General features: G+C 37.8%; 1 protein-coding gene across 1 annotated transcript in view; it reads left to right on the top strand.

The window, feature by feature from the left end:
* Positions 1-17,416, top strand: part of IQGAP1 (IQ motif containing GTPase activating protein 1) — a 110,476-nt gene that overhangs the window by 19,576 nt on the left and 73,484 nt on the right. Inside the window, exon 2 of the mRNA XM_072402478.1 lies at positions 5,148-5,247. Within this exon, the coding sequence (XP_072258579.1) occupies positions 5,148-5,247 (100 nt within the window). The remainder of the gene's footprint in view (positions 1-5,147; positions 5,248-17,416) is intronic.

Raw genomic sequence — 17,416 nt, 5'->3', positions numbered from 1 at the left:
CTGGTTTTTGTTAAAGCTGTCCAATGACAGACCGTTCAGTTTTTTTTTTTTTTTTTTCTAGATAAAGGTGGTACTTGTGAATGAAAGTACTAAAATGTTAAAGGGTAAACTAATGAATTGGTTAAGGTTTACATAGTATGAATAGGTCCCCTTGTATTTGTAGATAACAGTCCCTTTGTGTTTGTCTAATAAGTTGGATACCTGCTGTTGGAGAAGTGTGTGCGCACAACACTCTCATTTTTTGTTAATACCCTGTGTATACATCAACAGACTGTGCATTCCTCCTTGGTCCTGGCATTGGTGTAGACTGTTCACACTGCAGAAATGAAAGGATATCCTTCTATCTAGATGTAAGAGCAGTATGTAGGGGCCCGCATTGCCCTGAAATACCTTACATTCCAGGGCTTAGGACAGAGGTGCTTTGACGATTTATGCACTGCATAGGTAACCCTAAATAGATTTATATGCAAATATGTGTGGCTATAGAAATCCACAAGCCAATATTTGCTCTTGTTGCTGCAGTCTCAGACATTTAACCTAACCTGGCTTTACTATCTAGCCAGAAACTGACCTGGAACAAGCAGGAAACAAGTGAAGTGAACAAAGACTAAACTCCTATCACTAGATCCTATCTCATGGACACTGGCGTGATTCAAGGGCAGCCAGAAACAATTTCACATACAGGTTCCACGCTGCAAACCACTTCAACAGGAATGCCAATGCATACAAAACATCATGGTTTGTAACTGCACCCATATGATAGAAATAGAGTGGATTGGAGTGCAGTTGAGCTTGTGATAAACTGCTTCAGTTTATTGTATGATTGAAATTATCCCTAAAACAGAACTAAACCCAAGCTCCTTACCTATCCCCATTCTGTCGCGAGGTGCCATCATCTTTTTTCTTCTCTTCTTTTTTCCCTACGATCTTCAGCCATATTGACTGGCCATGCCAGGGTGATATAACTCCTGCGCAGGCACATGGGGCTGGCACTGGTAACAATTTTGGTAAACCTACGTAACGATTCTCGTCCAATAAGAGCCTCAGGGCTAGAATCAGACGAGAATCTGACGTATGTGGAGCACTCGTCCAAGGTTGTTCCTGGATCCATCCTGGCAGATCCACGAGCGACGATTGATCGTAATATAAGTGAAGGGGAGAGAACACAGCGGGGTGCCGCTCCATCGTTCTCCCTCCTCTCCATAGAGCAGGGCTGTGTGTACAGCATATGTTCATGCGACTTTCAGTCTTTTGTCGTTGGGAAGGAATCTAACGTGTGTACATAGCCTTAGTGGTCTCATTTTCAGGTGTGGTCTGCTGGGGTTCACATGTAGTGGATTTTGGAGCAGTTTGTGAAAATATTTCTTTATATTGTTGTTCTTTCTAATTGCTTGTTCAACTGTCTGTGTTCCTGTTAAGTGGCTGCTGCTTTAAATTGGTTATTTTGGTTAGAGATATATTAGAATGCAGTCACAATTTTAAGTCAGCTTTATTAATATGAGGTATTCCTAAGACTTTTGTCCTTCTAGGGATTATGTAAACATACAATATAACCATGTGCTGAGTCTATTGTAAAACTTGTATTGTAACTTGTACTTTATTGTTCATTTGCCATTTACAGTGGTTAAGCCGTTCATTCTAGACTTCCCTTAACACTGTCTAATATTCACTTTGTTCAGATCTTGAATACATAAAGGATATCCCTTGACGGAAATATGTGGTCTGTATATATTTCTTTAGCTACACAGTATGATTGTTATCAGCCTTATTTAAATATCATCCTTCATGTATGATGACTTTTTTTTTCTTATCAAGTCTGTACTTTTGCTATATTTTTCCAGCCATTTGAATGCACTGAAGTGATTCAGTCAGTCAGTGTTCCTTTAATACAAGACGACTGTAAGCTGGCATAATGGGGATGTGTATTTAGTTTTGTTTCAGCGTGCACTTATCTATTTGCACAAAGCTGAGATGAAGACTGCCAGACACAGAAACCCCAAAACTGAATAGACAGTGCAGTTATCAAAATCTTAATCAGCAAGTTAATACAAATTCTAAAATTACATAAAAATGTACTCGGTTAAATTATGCAGTAAAAGCCCAAACGTGGGCTTGTGAAATTCACAATCATTTCTTTTTAGGACTTTATTACACCATAGTGCATGCAGTACCATGTGTACCAAAGTGCTGCACAGCAATGTAACCTCTCAGCACAGTGCATTGATATGAACTGGGAAAACTATGAAAATAAGGCTGTTTTGTATTTTTCTTGCATTGGGACAACAATGTCCAACTTGGGTGAACGATGTTGGGGTGAAAAAACCCAACCCATTTTCTTCTTTGGCAGATACACCATTATCTTTGTGCTAATTCTGCATTCTTAACATTGCTGTTAACTTTCTTCCTAGTGATCATGCATGAAGTATGAAGGATCTCTCTGAAAGTGACATGAGTGACTTGACAGTAAAGATCTTCTAACCCTTCCCCGCTTTACTGAGAAAAAGAATTTGATGTCTGTGCCCCTGTTATAAAGATCTTGCTCATATCCTGTTCTGGTGACCATAAAGGAAGTGATGAAGCACAACATAGCAGTTAACGTTCTTGTCTATCAAGACTAAAAAAAAGTTTAGGTTCCAGTTAGGCTTTTAGTTACAATCGTATTGAGGAAAAGTGTAAAATGGCTTTGCTGTGAATTTTATTTGAAGAATAATTGCATCACTCTTCTGTATGAAGTGCTTCATCTAGTATCTCATATTCACTACAGTCCAGAAAAAGAAAATTATTAGCACTTCAAAATAAGCTTCAGGTACCCAATCCTTTCTTCTGATTTTACAACCCTGTAAATAATAAGGCTATGTGCACAGTTGACATAATTGTCTTGGAAAGGATTGTGAAAGATTCTTTCCAACAACAAAAGACCCTACGATGCACGAACGATCACTTTACATACAGAGCCATTCTGTTCTAAGGAGAAAGGGAGAACGTCTGTGCCGCACCCCACCTCTTCACTTTCATTACTATTTCTCGTTCGTTGTCCGTGGATCTGCCAGGACAGTTGTACGTACGACGATCACTGTACACACGCCAGATTCTCGTACAATATCAGCCCTGAGGCAACTATCAGGCGAGAATCATCTGACATGTGTATGTTGGGCAGACTAAATGCCAGTGGCGGGCTCTGCTATAGTGCATGACCATGAATAAATACCCTGGAGGTAAGTACAACAATAAGCCCACCTCTCCTCGCTTCTTCAACACTTCGCCCAGTCCTTTTCAGTGAATGGGATCTTCATCCATCTCAATTGGTCGGGCCAAAATGACACATGTGCATGTGTTCCTTCATTCATGGGTATGCTGAGAATGTACAATGAGCTGCACATGCTCTTTCTGAAGATTTGGTATATTCTATCAAAAGTTGGAAATTCGGCATATGCCTATTTAATGTGCTTAATATGTTTTTGCTATATAAATACTGTTTAATAGCAATAATAATAATAATATATGTCTGTGCTATTGCAGAAAAGACAGAGCATGTCTCCTTTACAATAAAGAGCCTGGCTGATGACATTTTTTGTTTTTTAGGTTTAATTCAACTTTAAAGGATATGTATGTATAGCTGAGATCTACCTTTCACTTAACATCATCGAGTCCATCCAAGTCTGTACTTGGATGCCGGTTATATGTTATTATTTCATATTTAGTCGATTTGTGTTACTTGTTAATATTTACGTGGTGAATATTTGCAGAGCTCTTGTAGTTCAAGTAAACATTGCTTCTGTTGTAGATACAGAAAGGAAGTGAGATGTGTGACTTTTTTTTCAGCATTTTATATTGATATTTTTCTTGAGAATTCAGAGTTCCATCTCCTCTACCAAAGTAAATGTGTTTTTCTATGTCTGTGTAAATAGTTTGCTTTGGCACTTCTTAACGTGGCCCTAAGGTGACTTTCCTATGAAATCTAGCAGGTTCATTCAAGTGTTTTCATTGAATCAATCAGAAACCAATTCTGACTTTCTGATTTGGAGTGACCATTGATATGGGGTGCAGGATCTAATGCAGCCTTTCTTGACCTTTTTACCATGAGGGAACACTTGAAATACATTTCAGGTCTTGGGGAACCCCTGCTTTAATTATATACACAGCTCACAGTACATTAGTGTGTTGGTCATTGGCGAGAATGTCACCTGTACAGATTTACAAAACTAATCGGAGTGGTACAAATTGCTCATTGTTCAAGGACCCCCTCTTAACCTCCAAAGGAACCCCAGGTTTTCACAGAACCCTGGTTGGGAAACACTGACCTAAAATACCTCCATTGGTCTGTTCAGAAAAAGATGATCCATTGTACAGGTATCTGACAATTTATTTTGGAGCATGCGGACATATGCTTACCTTTATTGTCCTTTTTCTTGTTGAACCTTGAACCTACAACAAGTTTTGATTAAACTAAAGTAAATATATAAATGGCTAGTATAAGTGATGCAGACTAATAATAATAATTGCACTTACCCTAATAAATAATAATTTGCGAAAGTGAATTCAGAGTTTTTAGCTGCATTCACAAGTCTTCTCACACTGGGGAGAAATGTAACCTCCCATGATTCTCTGCCATCTGTAGATAAGACAATGCAACACAAGAACTAGTGAACAAGACCCAGATTGCAGGCCATCTAAATAGACACTCTATCGGATAATTTAATTTGATTGCTAGGAATGAATCAAAAGCACCTAGCAGGTAGACTTTAGCCCCTGCATTGGTTTTCATCCCCATGAAGAACTTGCATATGTTTTTGCCTAGAGTTCAGCTTTCAAATTTTGTTAAATCTCTAAACACAATGTTTTCATGTAAAAAAAAAACAATCAGCACTCCTGACTTGCATGCTTATTGATAATCAAAGAATGAGATGAGCCAAGGGATCTGCATTTTCGGAATGTCTTGTCTATATTTCCTTTAATTTCTAATTTGCTTTGAAAAATGATAACACAAATTATTTATCCTTATTACAAAGACAGCTTTGTCTTCTCTTCCAGTTTTAGACATCAGCCCCCATTGAGCGTATTATTTGTGTGTATTCTGGATTTGCTCATTTCAGTTTTTATATTCAGTCATGGTTGGATGCCTAATGTCTGCAATCTTATTTCTACAGCTGTGCTGGACGATGAAAGGCTTACAGCAGAGGAGATGGATGAGAGGAGGCGTCAGAATGTAGCCTATGAATACCTGTGTCATTTGGAGGAAGCAAAGAGGTACGGATAAAGATTTTATACTTAATGAAGCTCTATTAAAAACACCCATTTCCTTTTCCAGAAACCTGCCAAATACTTCTCATTTTCAGCTTGTAAACCCCTCACTGGTGCAGATATAAACTGATAGTGTTTTAGTATTTCTGTTTCAAAAGTGCAAACTAAATTATTAATGTAAATCCTGCCAGAAAGCTTGTAAGCTAAAATCTTCCAGAACACACACCCTACATGCAATATAAAGATGAGGAGAGGAAAAGTTTTTTGCCATCTCTTTGACCTAGGGTGTCATTGCTGTTCACTCATAAATACAATACACTGAGTTAGCAATGTCAATCTAAATTTGCGCTACATTTTAGGCAGGTGAACTTGTAGGAATATGTCCCCAAGTACTTACATTTCTTTTATATAGTCTTCCCTCTAATGGTTTGCACTCAAAGCTATGTACGGAGCTATTTCTGTTGTTGAAAATGATCTTCTGGAGAACAAACGAGTGCTGTACACACATCACTGTTTATTTCACCCCACTTTGTCCTCCCCTCTGACGCTATACCATTCGTCCCGGTCTGCTGTTTATTGATCTCCTCTTACTGATCGCTAAATTAATTTGAGGGACAACTGTGCACAAACCTGAATCTAGACTGACTTGGTTGAGATATATCCAGTAGGTAGCTTTACTGCATTGCACACATGCTAACTTTCATTAGCCTTTTGCTGCTACTTGATTGGACGAGTAACAGGGACCGGTCCCTGACCAAGCTGTATTTTTAGTTGCAGAGGGGAACAGTGAGGCCACTGACCTGTCGATGATGTCATTGGTGTCTGAAATGTAAGAGGGACTAAACAGTAATAAACACCATTTGGCTGCCAAAACAATGGTTCTACATACATTTTACCTATTTGTATTTAGCTGCTTCTGCGGAGTTCAGCTTGACATGTCTGCATAGGAACAAGGACAACCACATATTGCAGCTGAAACGTAAATGATGCAGTACTTCCTGTTTCTTTCACAATGCATTAGATGTAGACAGTCACATGAACGTTATTCAGATTAAGCAGATAAAAGATCATTATTGATGCAACTATATTCATTGTATCTGTTTTTCATGTATGTAATCTACTTTAAGAAGTTAATGATTCTATCGTGTAATGTGGAATGTAAGGGTCAGCGTTGTATTGTGACCTCTCATCTCTAACCACAAGGATACGGACCTTTATATGACACAGCGACATGTTGCAGAAAGTCATTATGATTACATTTCTCCATCCCTGCTATGCCCAGCAGGTGTTATGTAAATAAAATATATCTGGATAAAAGTTGTCATATTCCTTTGCATACCATATGATGGACAGACAATGTTGTGTCTGATTAAAGCAGAACTAAACTGAAAAATAAAAAAAATTTACATATCATTAATTCTGTTCTTTGCCCTCCTTCTGGGTATGTCACCCAATCTTGCACTGTGCAGGTGTAAGATCGGGTAATATAGTCTGCTGTAAAAAGGAAAAAAAGAGTGCTGATCTTACTGACTGGGCATGCGTGAGATTAGCATCTCTTTCTCCTCAGTGAAGGAAAGTGCATCCAAGAGCCTCCCGGGATACATGATGTATCCATGATGGCTCTGCGCTCCCATTCAATGTTGATCGCCGCTGCAACCAAGACAGAAAGCGGAGGTGCTTCAACTTTTTTTTTTTTTAATGGTGTTGCAGTTTAAAAAAAACCCAGTATTTTCACTTCATAAAAAGAGATGTCCACCCCTTTCTGTAAAGTAAAATTTTGAGTTTAGGTCTGCTTTAACTACATGAGTTTTACCAGTTTGCTTGTAATGAGGAATAGACGTGGTTTCTGAGAAGGCTGCAGTGTCATCCCTCGCCTTTGCAAAAACACAATTAGTCACAATGTTGGTATTACCTTTGCTCAACAGAGCTTTATTACTAATAAAGGAAACCTTGTGCCCAAAGCTCAGAATCGTGTTCTGGGATACAGGAAAAAAAGTTAGTTAGTTAGGCAGATGACCTCTGAGGATGACTACTTTGAGAATGAGTGCAAGACATCATGTGAGCTAATGTTTACTTAAAAAAAACAGGAAATACCATAATATTGTTAATTACATTAAAATCTAAAATAGCAAAACCATCTGATCTGTGTATCACAAAATAAATCACTTAGATTAAAATGAAACTTCAGCTGGCTTTAGAACTAATATCTGTTTGCTTATTGCTGTCTGCATTCCTACTGAGACGATTCTGCTTACTTCCTGTCCCAGTAGTGGTGACCATTGGCACTCATTCACGTTCAATGGCATTTATTGTTCCATTTAGCCTTGCTGTCTTCATCCTGCCTTGTTCCAGGTTCCTTTTCTTGTCCCCGCAAACTTGCACTGTGCAGGTGCAGAATCAGCATAGTTCTCCCCAGCCCCTTTTAGTTGGGTGCACCACCCGGCAATTTTCAGTAACCACCCAGCTGTTTTTGGATAGTTACTGAAGAGTTGGGTCTCAATACAAGGGCTGCCACCCGCCTGAAATTTCTTCCCACCCAGTTTAAAAAAAATTCTGGGTTGAGCACAGACGGGTATTGTATGTTTCTGGAAATGTAAACAAAAAGAGGTGCTGATCTCTCTACGCATGTGTGTTTCTGATGACGCATGCCCGATCTCAGGCATGTGCAGAAGGAGCCCACAGCTTCCTGGTATAAGTGACACAAATATCCCAGGAGGCTGTAGGTTTTCCCTTTGCAGCGGTAAAGACAAACGTGGATAGGGATCTTCACAAAAAATTAAGGGAAAAAACTAATAAAATAAACTTTGAAAAACACTTTTTTTATTTTAAAAAGAGAAAGCCACCCTATTATTTATTGTTAAATATGTAATGATAGGTCTACTTTAAGCACTCAATTCTCTGCAGTATTAATAGAACTGAATAAATATCTCTGCTTGCCTTGCTAGCCATAGATTACCTGTCTGGGTCATTATTTATGTAGATTTATATTTTATATGAAATTTCAGCCTTTTTGCCTCTTCTGCCTTAGCCCAGTGTAATCTCTTAACCGCCCTTGCTTTCAGCTTGCATCAAGTTCATTTTGGTTCCAACATTTTGCATTGCAGCATGCAGGTGCTGTGTAAAGAAGACTTACATATACTTTGCTGTCACAGACTGCTCATATGAAGCTTCATTAAGAGGAAGTCTAAGTATTGTGATGCTGGGACATATTGATATTACAGGATGTGACTCATCACCTACAGCTGCTGCTGGTCCCTGCCTGTTTCTGTTATTTGTTGCTGGGAGACAGACCAGAAGTACCATGCGGTTTAGTATAAAGCATAGTTATTATTAAATGGTTAAATACGTTGCTCATTATGTACTAGGGAATATTGGAAGTAGAACACGCTGTATTGAATATGTTACTAACACAGATAGGGTAATATGTCCTAGTGCAGACGTGCTTGCAGCAAAGGAGGACTCCTCCATCAATGTATATATGTGATAGTGTTGAGTGTACATAATATAAAATCTTCACATTATCACAAAGAATTATATTTTCCTATAGTGTGAAACAAAGTCATGTGATCAGAACAAGTATAGTATACAATTTGCAAGTTTTCAAGTATGGTATACAAATATTTTATATTATTTCCTAAATATATTTATTAATGCCTGTGTATGTGAAGTCTATTTCACATAATAATAAATGATAAAATATTAGGTTAAAAAAATGAAAATGCCATTATTAGACAACGTACGACATTACTAAGGATTATCAATACTATTAAAAGTGAGCTAAATGTTTCACCCTTTTCTTAATCAGAGAACAGTCCCTATAGTTTCTAAAATAAAAAATAAAATTCATGAAATTGACTGAAAAGGAAGTGGGTTGAGTGGAAGGGAGCGGCTTAAAGCTTTTCAGAGGTATGCAAATTGCAACTGGTGGGCCCATGTGATATGACCTTTAAAAGGCTAAAAATAAAGGCTAAAAGCAGAAATAATCTGTAAGTTGTGGTATATTTATGGTGAGCCCATCACAGAGCTGAGCACCTGTGTCAGAAGTCTTCAATGAAAGTGATGGTGACGCTTCCTAACATCAGTTAAAGTAATAGCAGCAGTTTCTGAATCTGGTATACAGTACTGTAACAAACCTTTTTAAGGGTTTAATAAATGAATCTCCTAGGGCCCTTCTGACTTTCCTTATCATGTATGTTAATAAATGTTGATTTTAAAGCAGCATTTGTGGTTTTCTCTGTTCTCCAGCCTGGACATAGCAAAGTATTATCCTTTTATGTTCTAGTAGCCCAAGGTACAACAACAACTCACCTGTGGCAGCCCATGGGGAATGAATGGGGGCAGTGAATGGTTGTGTATGATTTGTCTAAGAATCGGTGCCGTGGTATAGGCAGTCAAGCGGGTGCCTTCCTCCAGGAGCTGCACAGTAATGCCTGTTGATGCTTCCAGTCTGAATTTAGCCATAGAATATAAAAAAAAGTCTTCTAACTTCTAATGTAACTTGTGGCTGTACAGTAGAAGGGGGCCCTTTGCTTTTCTTGAATATAGAAACTGGTATAATGTGCAAGTTGCAAATTGTTTATCCCATCCCCTTTCCCATGTGAATGTGTATTGGTCTTTTGACAGGTCACCCAGGTGCTAAACATTACACAGTGGGATGCTAGGTAGTTCTGCAACTATGCTGATAGAACTCGAAGCTCTATGGCCCCAGAGTTTTGCTGGGCTATGTGGTACAAACAGCAGCATGTTCTGACATAAACCGTTGTTTGTTTACCCTTGGTTAAAATGTTTAAAATATATTCCAGGTGCACCAAAGGAAAGGGGTTCAATGCCTTTCAGTATGTGTTCTTTCCAAAGCAGCCACAATCTTGAGTAGAACATCTTTTCCCCTTCCAACAGCTGCAGAGTAGGACTCTTGCTCTCAGTGGGGAAGCAGTGGTCTCATTGCAGAGGTCCAGCATACCCCTCATTGATTCAGACCTATCAGACGATCAGCAACGCTGATGTTTCCTGCTGATTGGAGAGCTCTGGCTCAGCAGGAGACATGTAGGATCTTTGCAAAGGGATCGCTGCTTCCACACAAGGGTTCCTTGTTGCAACATAACAATGCACGTCTACAGAAGATTTGTGAAACACATTTTGTATAGTAACCATTCTATGTTCCATGCATTTATTACTTTAAGGTGTATGAATGTAGCAATTTAGAAGACTGCCGGGAAGAATGCAAAATTAGAGTCATTGCACAATGTGCAAAACAAGAACACAGGTGTGTCTGACATTTCTGCCATCTGTATTTTGTCCTGGGAATCCAGCCAAGTTCCTAGTTCAAATGGATGGTTTCTAGAAGCTGATACTGGGCAGTACTGGGAAAACTGCCAACATTTTATAGTATACAGCAAACCTGGCCAAAATTTTTTTATCAGGATCATTTCAGACCACTAGTTAATAAAGTGGAAATTGGCCTTTATATGAGTTGTATTATCTTGTCCATTAACATTTGCTAAGTAAATAACTACCGTATTCCTGGATCAATTTATGATCTACAAATAAAACGTTTATCTTTATACTACCTTATATTGTCTTTGCTCGCAACATAGGACACATTATTCTTGTTATCATGAAACAATAAATTTGATTTCATTAAAATTGACTTTTTAATATTATATGAGAATTGTTATTTTTATCAGTAATAAAATTTATGTAAGTACATGTATTGGGTAGCACAGTGGGTTAGAGGTTGGCACTGTGGCTTTGCAGCGCTCGGTCCCAGGTTCGAATCTCAGTCAGGACACTATCTGCATGGAAATTGCAGGTTCCCCCTGTGTTTGCGTGGTTAATCTGGTTTCCTCCCATATCCCAAAACATGTTGGGTTGATTGGCTTCCACCCAAAAAAATTGACCATATTGAATAATAAAGATTAACATACATAAACATTACCATACATATTGTTACCTTATGTTATTACCATAAGTTATTACCTTATGACTATGGTAGAGACATTCAATTTTGAGCCCCTTTGAGGGATAGCTAGTGACATGGACTTTGGCAAGTGCTGCGTAATATGTTGGCGCTAAATGAATACAGTGCCAATGAACAGCTGTCTCTGGGTAGACGCTACATGTAGCTTCCACCCATGGCAGCCCAATAGAAAATGAATAGGGGCAGCAGTGAATGGTTTAGCACTGCTCACTGCCACCTGCTTTCAGATGGGACTGACTATGGAATGGGATTTCTTCATCTTTAAGTTCTTAACCTGCTCGAAAGTGTTATATGCCCTGCAGAAAAGTGCACAGATGGGAGCCTTTATTAGGAAATTATATATTTTATTCTGGCCAGAAATGAAACTGCTTAGATAGTTTTCTTTTCTGTCAATCATAAGAGCTTGTTAACACAGGTGGTTTTTCTACAGTTGAGAAAGTATTTCACTGCTCAATAACCGCAAAGCCCTCACATTATAATTGAAGTAAACGAGAACAGTTAAGAGTGTATGTTTCAGGCATAACCCTCCCCTAATCTGAGAAGCTGAGCCCCATTGCTGGAGCTGCATACAAGTAAAGTAAGAGCCATATCAGGCTAGAAACTTTGTAGGAACGATTTATATTGGCTACAAATCTCTCTTACTACGTACACACGTGAGATGATTCTCATCTGATTCTCGCCTTAGAGCTGGTATAAGGTGAGAATCTGATGTGTACATCGGCTGTCTGACTCTGTTCATGGATTCAGGAAAGATTAATGGCCACAATGGAAGTAAAGGAAGGAGAGCGTAGCGGGGTGCCCCTCACCGTTCTCCCCCTCCCCTTTCCATGGAGCAGAACATCATGGTATGTACATTGCTCGTTCATGCATCTTTCAGTCTTTTGTCATTGAAAAGGATTGTTAAAGATCCTTTCCAATGATACAAATCTAATGTACACAGCTTATTCTCTTTGGTAATTTGGATCTGCTGTGGAGTTGCTCCTGTAGCTGATTGCATTATTGCTTTATGCCCCTGGAAATCTCTGAAGATGGGCCCATACAGGTGAGTAGATTTAGGATAACCTATACCTGGTGATTCAATTATTTGCTCCAAAATATCATTCAGCAACCTACCTACAAATTACTGCACCCACACTGCAATAATTTATTTCTATCAACAAAAAAATTTAAGGAGAGAGCTTCTGCAGTTGCAAAAAATCGCTGCTACAAAATGAATTGTTGCATGACTTGTCCCTAAATTTAGTGGATGTGCAGATGTAGTGAATCCCTCTGAGACTATAACAATGTCTGACTCTGACTGCAGATGGCCAGGAAGAATTTAGTGTATTTTTGTTTTTAATGGATCCTGCTGGTTAGGGTTGCCATTTGGGAGGATATCAAACACTTTTAACTTCTTGAAAGTCTTGTCTAATGTTTTTCAGAAAGATTTCAAAACTCTGCAGTCTTTATTTTTCCAACAGCATCATGAATGATGAAAAATAATTTATTTTGCAACAATCTACTATATAGCTCCTATAAGAAGCTATCCCCTCATAGTGGGTACAAAGGACCTACTATAGTTTTATTGTAAGGGTTTTTTCACATTTTACATTCCATTGATGGGCTTTAAGTGTCCATCTTTTAAATTGCTGATTAATTTATATTTCTGTTTTTGAAATGCTTCTACACAAATTCTGCAGTACTGTAAAAAAAAATGGACGTCCTGATTATTAAAAAAAAAAAAAAAAAAAAAAAGCAATAGATTTTAATAGTCATTTCTGCAGAATTGCTGAGTGACCTAGGAAGTTGTACTTCCCCTTTAACAAATATTATTTTAGCTGATGCCTCCTCCGCTATGTTTTTCATGTTGTATGTTACCCACAGGATTGGGAAACCCAGGAAGACATGTGACCTTCCTCAACTTAAAAGTGAGGGGAAATGTTATGCTGGTAGGGAAGTAGGTTGTCATACTCCTACAGAATATATATATATAATAAAGTAGAAATATGGCCTGTCTCTAAAGATATATGGGTCAGCATTTGATTATAACTGCATCTGCATGTACAGTTTCATCTTCAGAGTCTGAGAAATCCCGGTTGATCCTTGCAGGGAAGATTGCCTAATGTAGCTGCACTGTTCCTGAAGTTTAGTCACACAAGAGCCTTTTTTTTAGTACTTTAAAACATGATGGCACTTCAGCTTTAAACTAAAACTCCCACTTTGTTGAGAAAAAAGAAAACATTAGAGATTGTTACATGATTTTCTCTTGTAGGTAAAGGGTTATTGCAATATTTTTAGTATGATCACATAGTCATTCCCAGTGTTACAACAAAAGCTCAAGTTCCCAACATACCTTTATGTGACCATTACCCTTGGAATGTTTGTCACTACAATTAAATAGTTGTCTAGTAGAAAAGAATTTCATTGTATTAATCCTCCTGCAGGCAGCATTATTTAAATCCAGGAACGGAACTGTAGGAAATGCTAGGTTCTTCCTGATTGTTGTACCGTTTCTTATAGGCAGTGGAAATTAAAGTATAAGAGTGTTACTTATGCCAGAGGATCTCTGTGAACAGAACATAATAGGAGAACACAATGCAAGCTTCTCAAAAATTCCTTTTTAAGGGTTCCTGGATCATTTCCAATTTAAATATTTCCCTTCAGATAAAAGTGCTATTTAGGCATATTTACTTTAGATAACCTAACTACTTACAGATTAGAATAAATTGCCCTTGTTAAAATAGCTGCCTTAATATCCTGGGATTACATAAACTTAAAACTCCAAGCAAGCAGCTAAATGCACCATACAATACATAGATTGGAAGCATTTTACACATCAAACGATTATCATAAAACTAATCTAAAGCCTAAATCCAGGTAAAATTAAAAACTGCTCTTGAAGTGGAGCTCCCCCTAATTGCAAGTTTTAAATGCACATTTTTGCAAAAGGACTTTTACTTCCTTCAAGCTATGTGCACACATCAGATGATTCTTGATGGAAACGAACACTCATTCCCGCCTCTGAAGTGGAAATGTGACGTGTACAGTGGTCCCCCAAACAGGACATAGAACAGAACAGTGATGTGTATAAAGAACTATTTACTAGACATGTATATCTGTTTGTAACTTTTGTTCCTGCAGGCTTTTTGTAATAGTACAACTGGTTAACCTCCCTTTGCCCCCCAGCCTGTACTCCAAGATGCTCTGTGCTTCAATCACAGGTTCTAATATCATTCCCTGCAATGCAGGACAATCAGCACCATGAGCCACAACCCAGAGTGCCGGAGCGAGGAGGAACAATCTGGCCGATGGGTTCTTTCTACTGGTACCAACCTTCTAAGCAATGAGCAGATTAGAATTTTCATGTAAACCCAAAACATTTGGGGAAAAAAAAGAATATAGGTTTCAGGCCAAAAAGTAATATTAATAACAAAAAAAAATCATACTTGCACTAAAAATTACTTGAATGTAGGGAGCAATAGATGTCTCTGTGTATGAATGTCCGGCTTGTCACCATTCGTCAGGGAATTACACAGCAGGTAAAGTTCCCACTCCTGACCGTTATCAGCCAATGAGAAATTTTCTTACTGTGTTCTTTAACAAGGGGCTCAATGATGGAAAGGGTAGGGGAGGATATTTAACAAAATGTTACTTTATACTGCATGATTGTGTTAACATGATTTATTTGATGTATTTTTACATATGAAGACATTGGTTAAATTCTGACATCTAAGTAAGATTATTTTGTCTCATGTTTTGCAGAATATTCTTTGTAAAAACCGAAATAAAAAAAAATTTACTAGGTATATAAAACCAATACATGAAAAAGCTTTCACATTTTCCATTTTTCAGACTGAACTAAATTAGAGAAATAAAAAATAAGTGAAAGTTGATTCATACCGTTTCTAATTTGATCAAATGTAAAAAAATGTATAAATTGTTTGTGAAAGTTGGGTGAATCTTGTGACAAACATTTATAAAAAGCCCCTGAACAGTCTTTTGTACTAATATAGGCAGAATATAAAGGACTTCACAAGACTGCTTGGAATGTGATTGTTTTTTGTAATTTAGTTGTCGCTGAAAGTGAACTTCATCTAAGGTCATATGGTTCTGAATGGAAATGAAAGCCTTCCCATGTTTTCCAGTGAATGCTCTGTGTACAAGAGGTCAGCTTCACACAGCTTGGTCTCTTTGGATACAGAACACTGCCTAATTATTTGCATTAGCCAGACACGGCTCAGTAATGATTCATATGTGCCAATTCCTATGATCGTGCCGGCAGCTTCGCCGAACACTTCGCTCTTTCCAACAATACTCTGCCATTGCAAAAGAAGTTTTATTGCAACCCAGTTTATAGAATAAAGCATTCTGTTTAAGAAACGTATATCTGATATTAATTTTCATGTTCTAACCAGATAGTAAATCTAAAACAGCACATAGGTATACCTGAAAAACTTATATTTACCTACTTATAAAACACACTTTTCTTTTTATGAACACGAGCCGATCGAATCTTCTGGACGTTGGGACCAGTTTAATAAAATCAGCAAAATTTTAGAATAAGAAATAGCTTTTCCTTGACTTTGTGCTATTTTACCCAATATATTTAAGATCATTTATAATTTAGGTTAGCTATACACTATGCACTATGTTTTATCATTAAGAGGAAGACGTCAAATCAATCCACAAGGGATTGCAATATCACAAGAGCTTCTAATATAGTCTACAAGTAGCCAATTTACCACAGTTTATTCAGACATTTTCTTCTGTCTACTACCCAGAGAGATGCCATGCAGCTATTACTGAAGTACATGAGGACATAAATGGTTACAAGGGGGCTGCGTAGTTATGAATTGTGTCTGATGTAGAACGGTATGATGTACTATTTTATTGCCAAAGCACAAAAAAAAATGGCTCAGTTACCTGATTAGTAGACTTTTCAGAGGTTAGCACTCTGGCCTTTGCAGCGCTGGGTTTCAGGTTCAAATCTGGGCTAGGACACTATCTGTAAGGAGATTGTATGTACTCCCTGTGTTTGCATGGGTTTCCTCCAGGTACTCTGGTTGCCTCCCACATTCCAAAAACATGCAGTTGGGTTAATTAACTTCCCCCCAAAATTGCCCTTAGATTGTATTAAAGACAAATGACTGAGCTAGGGACATTGTGAGCTCCTTTGAGGGACAGTTAGTGACATGACTATGGTATATAAATAATGTGTAAAAATAATAATAATAATGTGTAATAATTATACAAAATTTAGAGCAGCTATAAAAATACACAAATCCACTGTAAGCAGAATTTCCCAACAAACGTAACAAAATAGACCAATTTCAGTGCCAAACCTGCATATTTTCCAGTCAGTTGAGTCCAAATCTTTTTATTTTTATTTTTTTAAACTATTTTAAAAGAACAAATTCCAGAAATGTGATACAGAAATACAATATTCAGGATAAAGAATATTTTTGTTAATGATGACAACATTTATTGTGAAAGTCTTAGCTAAGAGCCGTTTTGGAACAGAGTTTTTCTTTCCCTGTATTGAGTAATGTGATTTGCATGCAGCCTGGATATATCATCTTAGTATATAAGGAACTCATACTTCCCTTTATAGAGAGCGAGGCCCTGCTAAATCATTTAGGGCATCAATGGTATTATTAGAAAAAAAAACACTGAGAAGACTATCTCAACCAAATATTTTATGAATATAAAACTGTATGGGGTATATTTTTAAAGCACTGAATCTGACATTCCCCCAAAATATCCCTTGGCAGAGGACCAGGTGTATGTGTTTCACTGGCAGTAATAATTTTCCACGAGGTAATGTCAGATTCACTGCTTTATCAATAGACCCCTATGAGTTGTAAAGCCAAAAAAGGCAAAACATAATCCATTTGTTGCTAGCGCAAATTCTGAGTGGTTGCAGTGAGTAACAGTAAACACCTAGCACACTTTATTCAATAAGTCTATTAATACTGTGCCATAACAGGAAAATACCGTGCATTGGGAAACAAGTTTCCATTGTATGTTTGTTCCGTGTTGCTTTTCCTAATGTTTGGCAAGCTGAAAAAATATAAAGTTGATGGATCTGTGTGATTGTTAACACTACCTAAAGCGGAACTAAACTTAAAAAAAAAGAAAAATCTCACCGTCCTGAAATCCTCCTTCGTCACGACGAGGAGGAAGCGCTGGGTGCTGTCATCTTTTTGCTTGTTCTGGTTA

The sequence above is a fragment of the Pyxicephalus adspersus genome, chromosome 2 (assembly GCF_032062135.1).
Source record: "Pyxicephalus adspersus chromosome 2, UCB_Pads_2.0, whole genome shotgun sequence".
Classification (NCBI taxonomy): Eukaryota; Metazoa; Chordata; class Amphibia; order Anura; family Pyxicephalidae; genus Pyxicephalus; species Pyxicephalus adspersus.
This window is presented reverse-complemented; position numbering and strand designations above follow the sequence as displayed.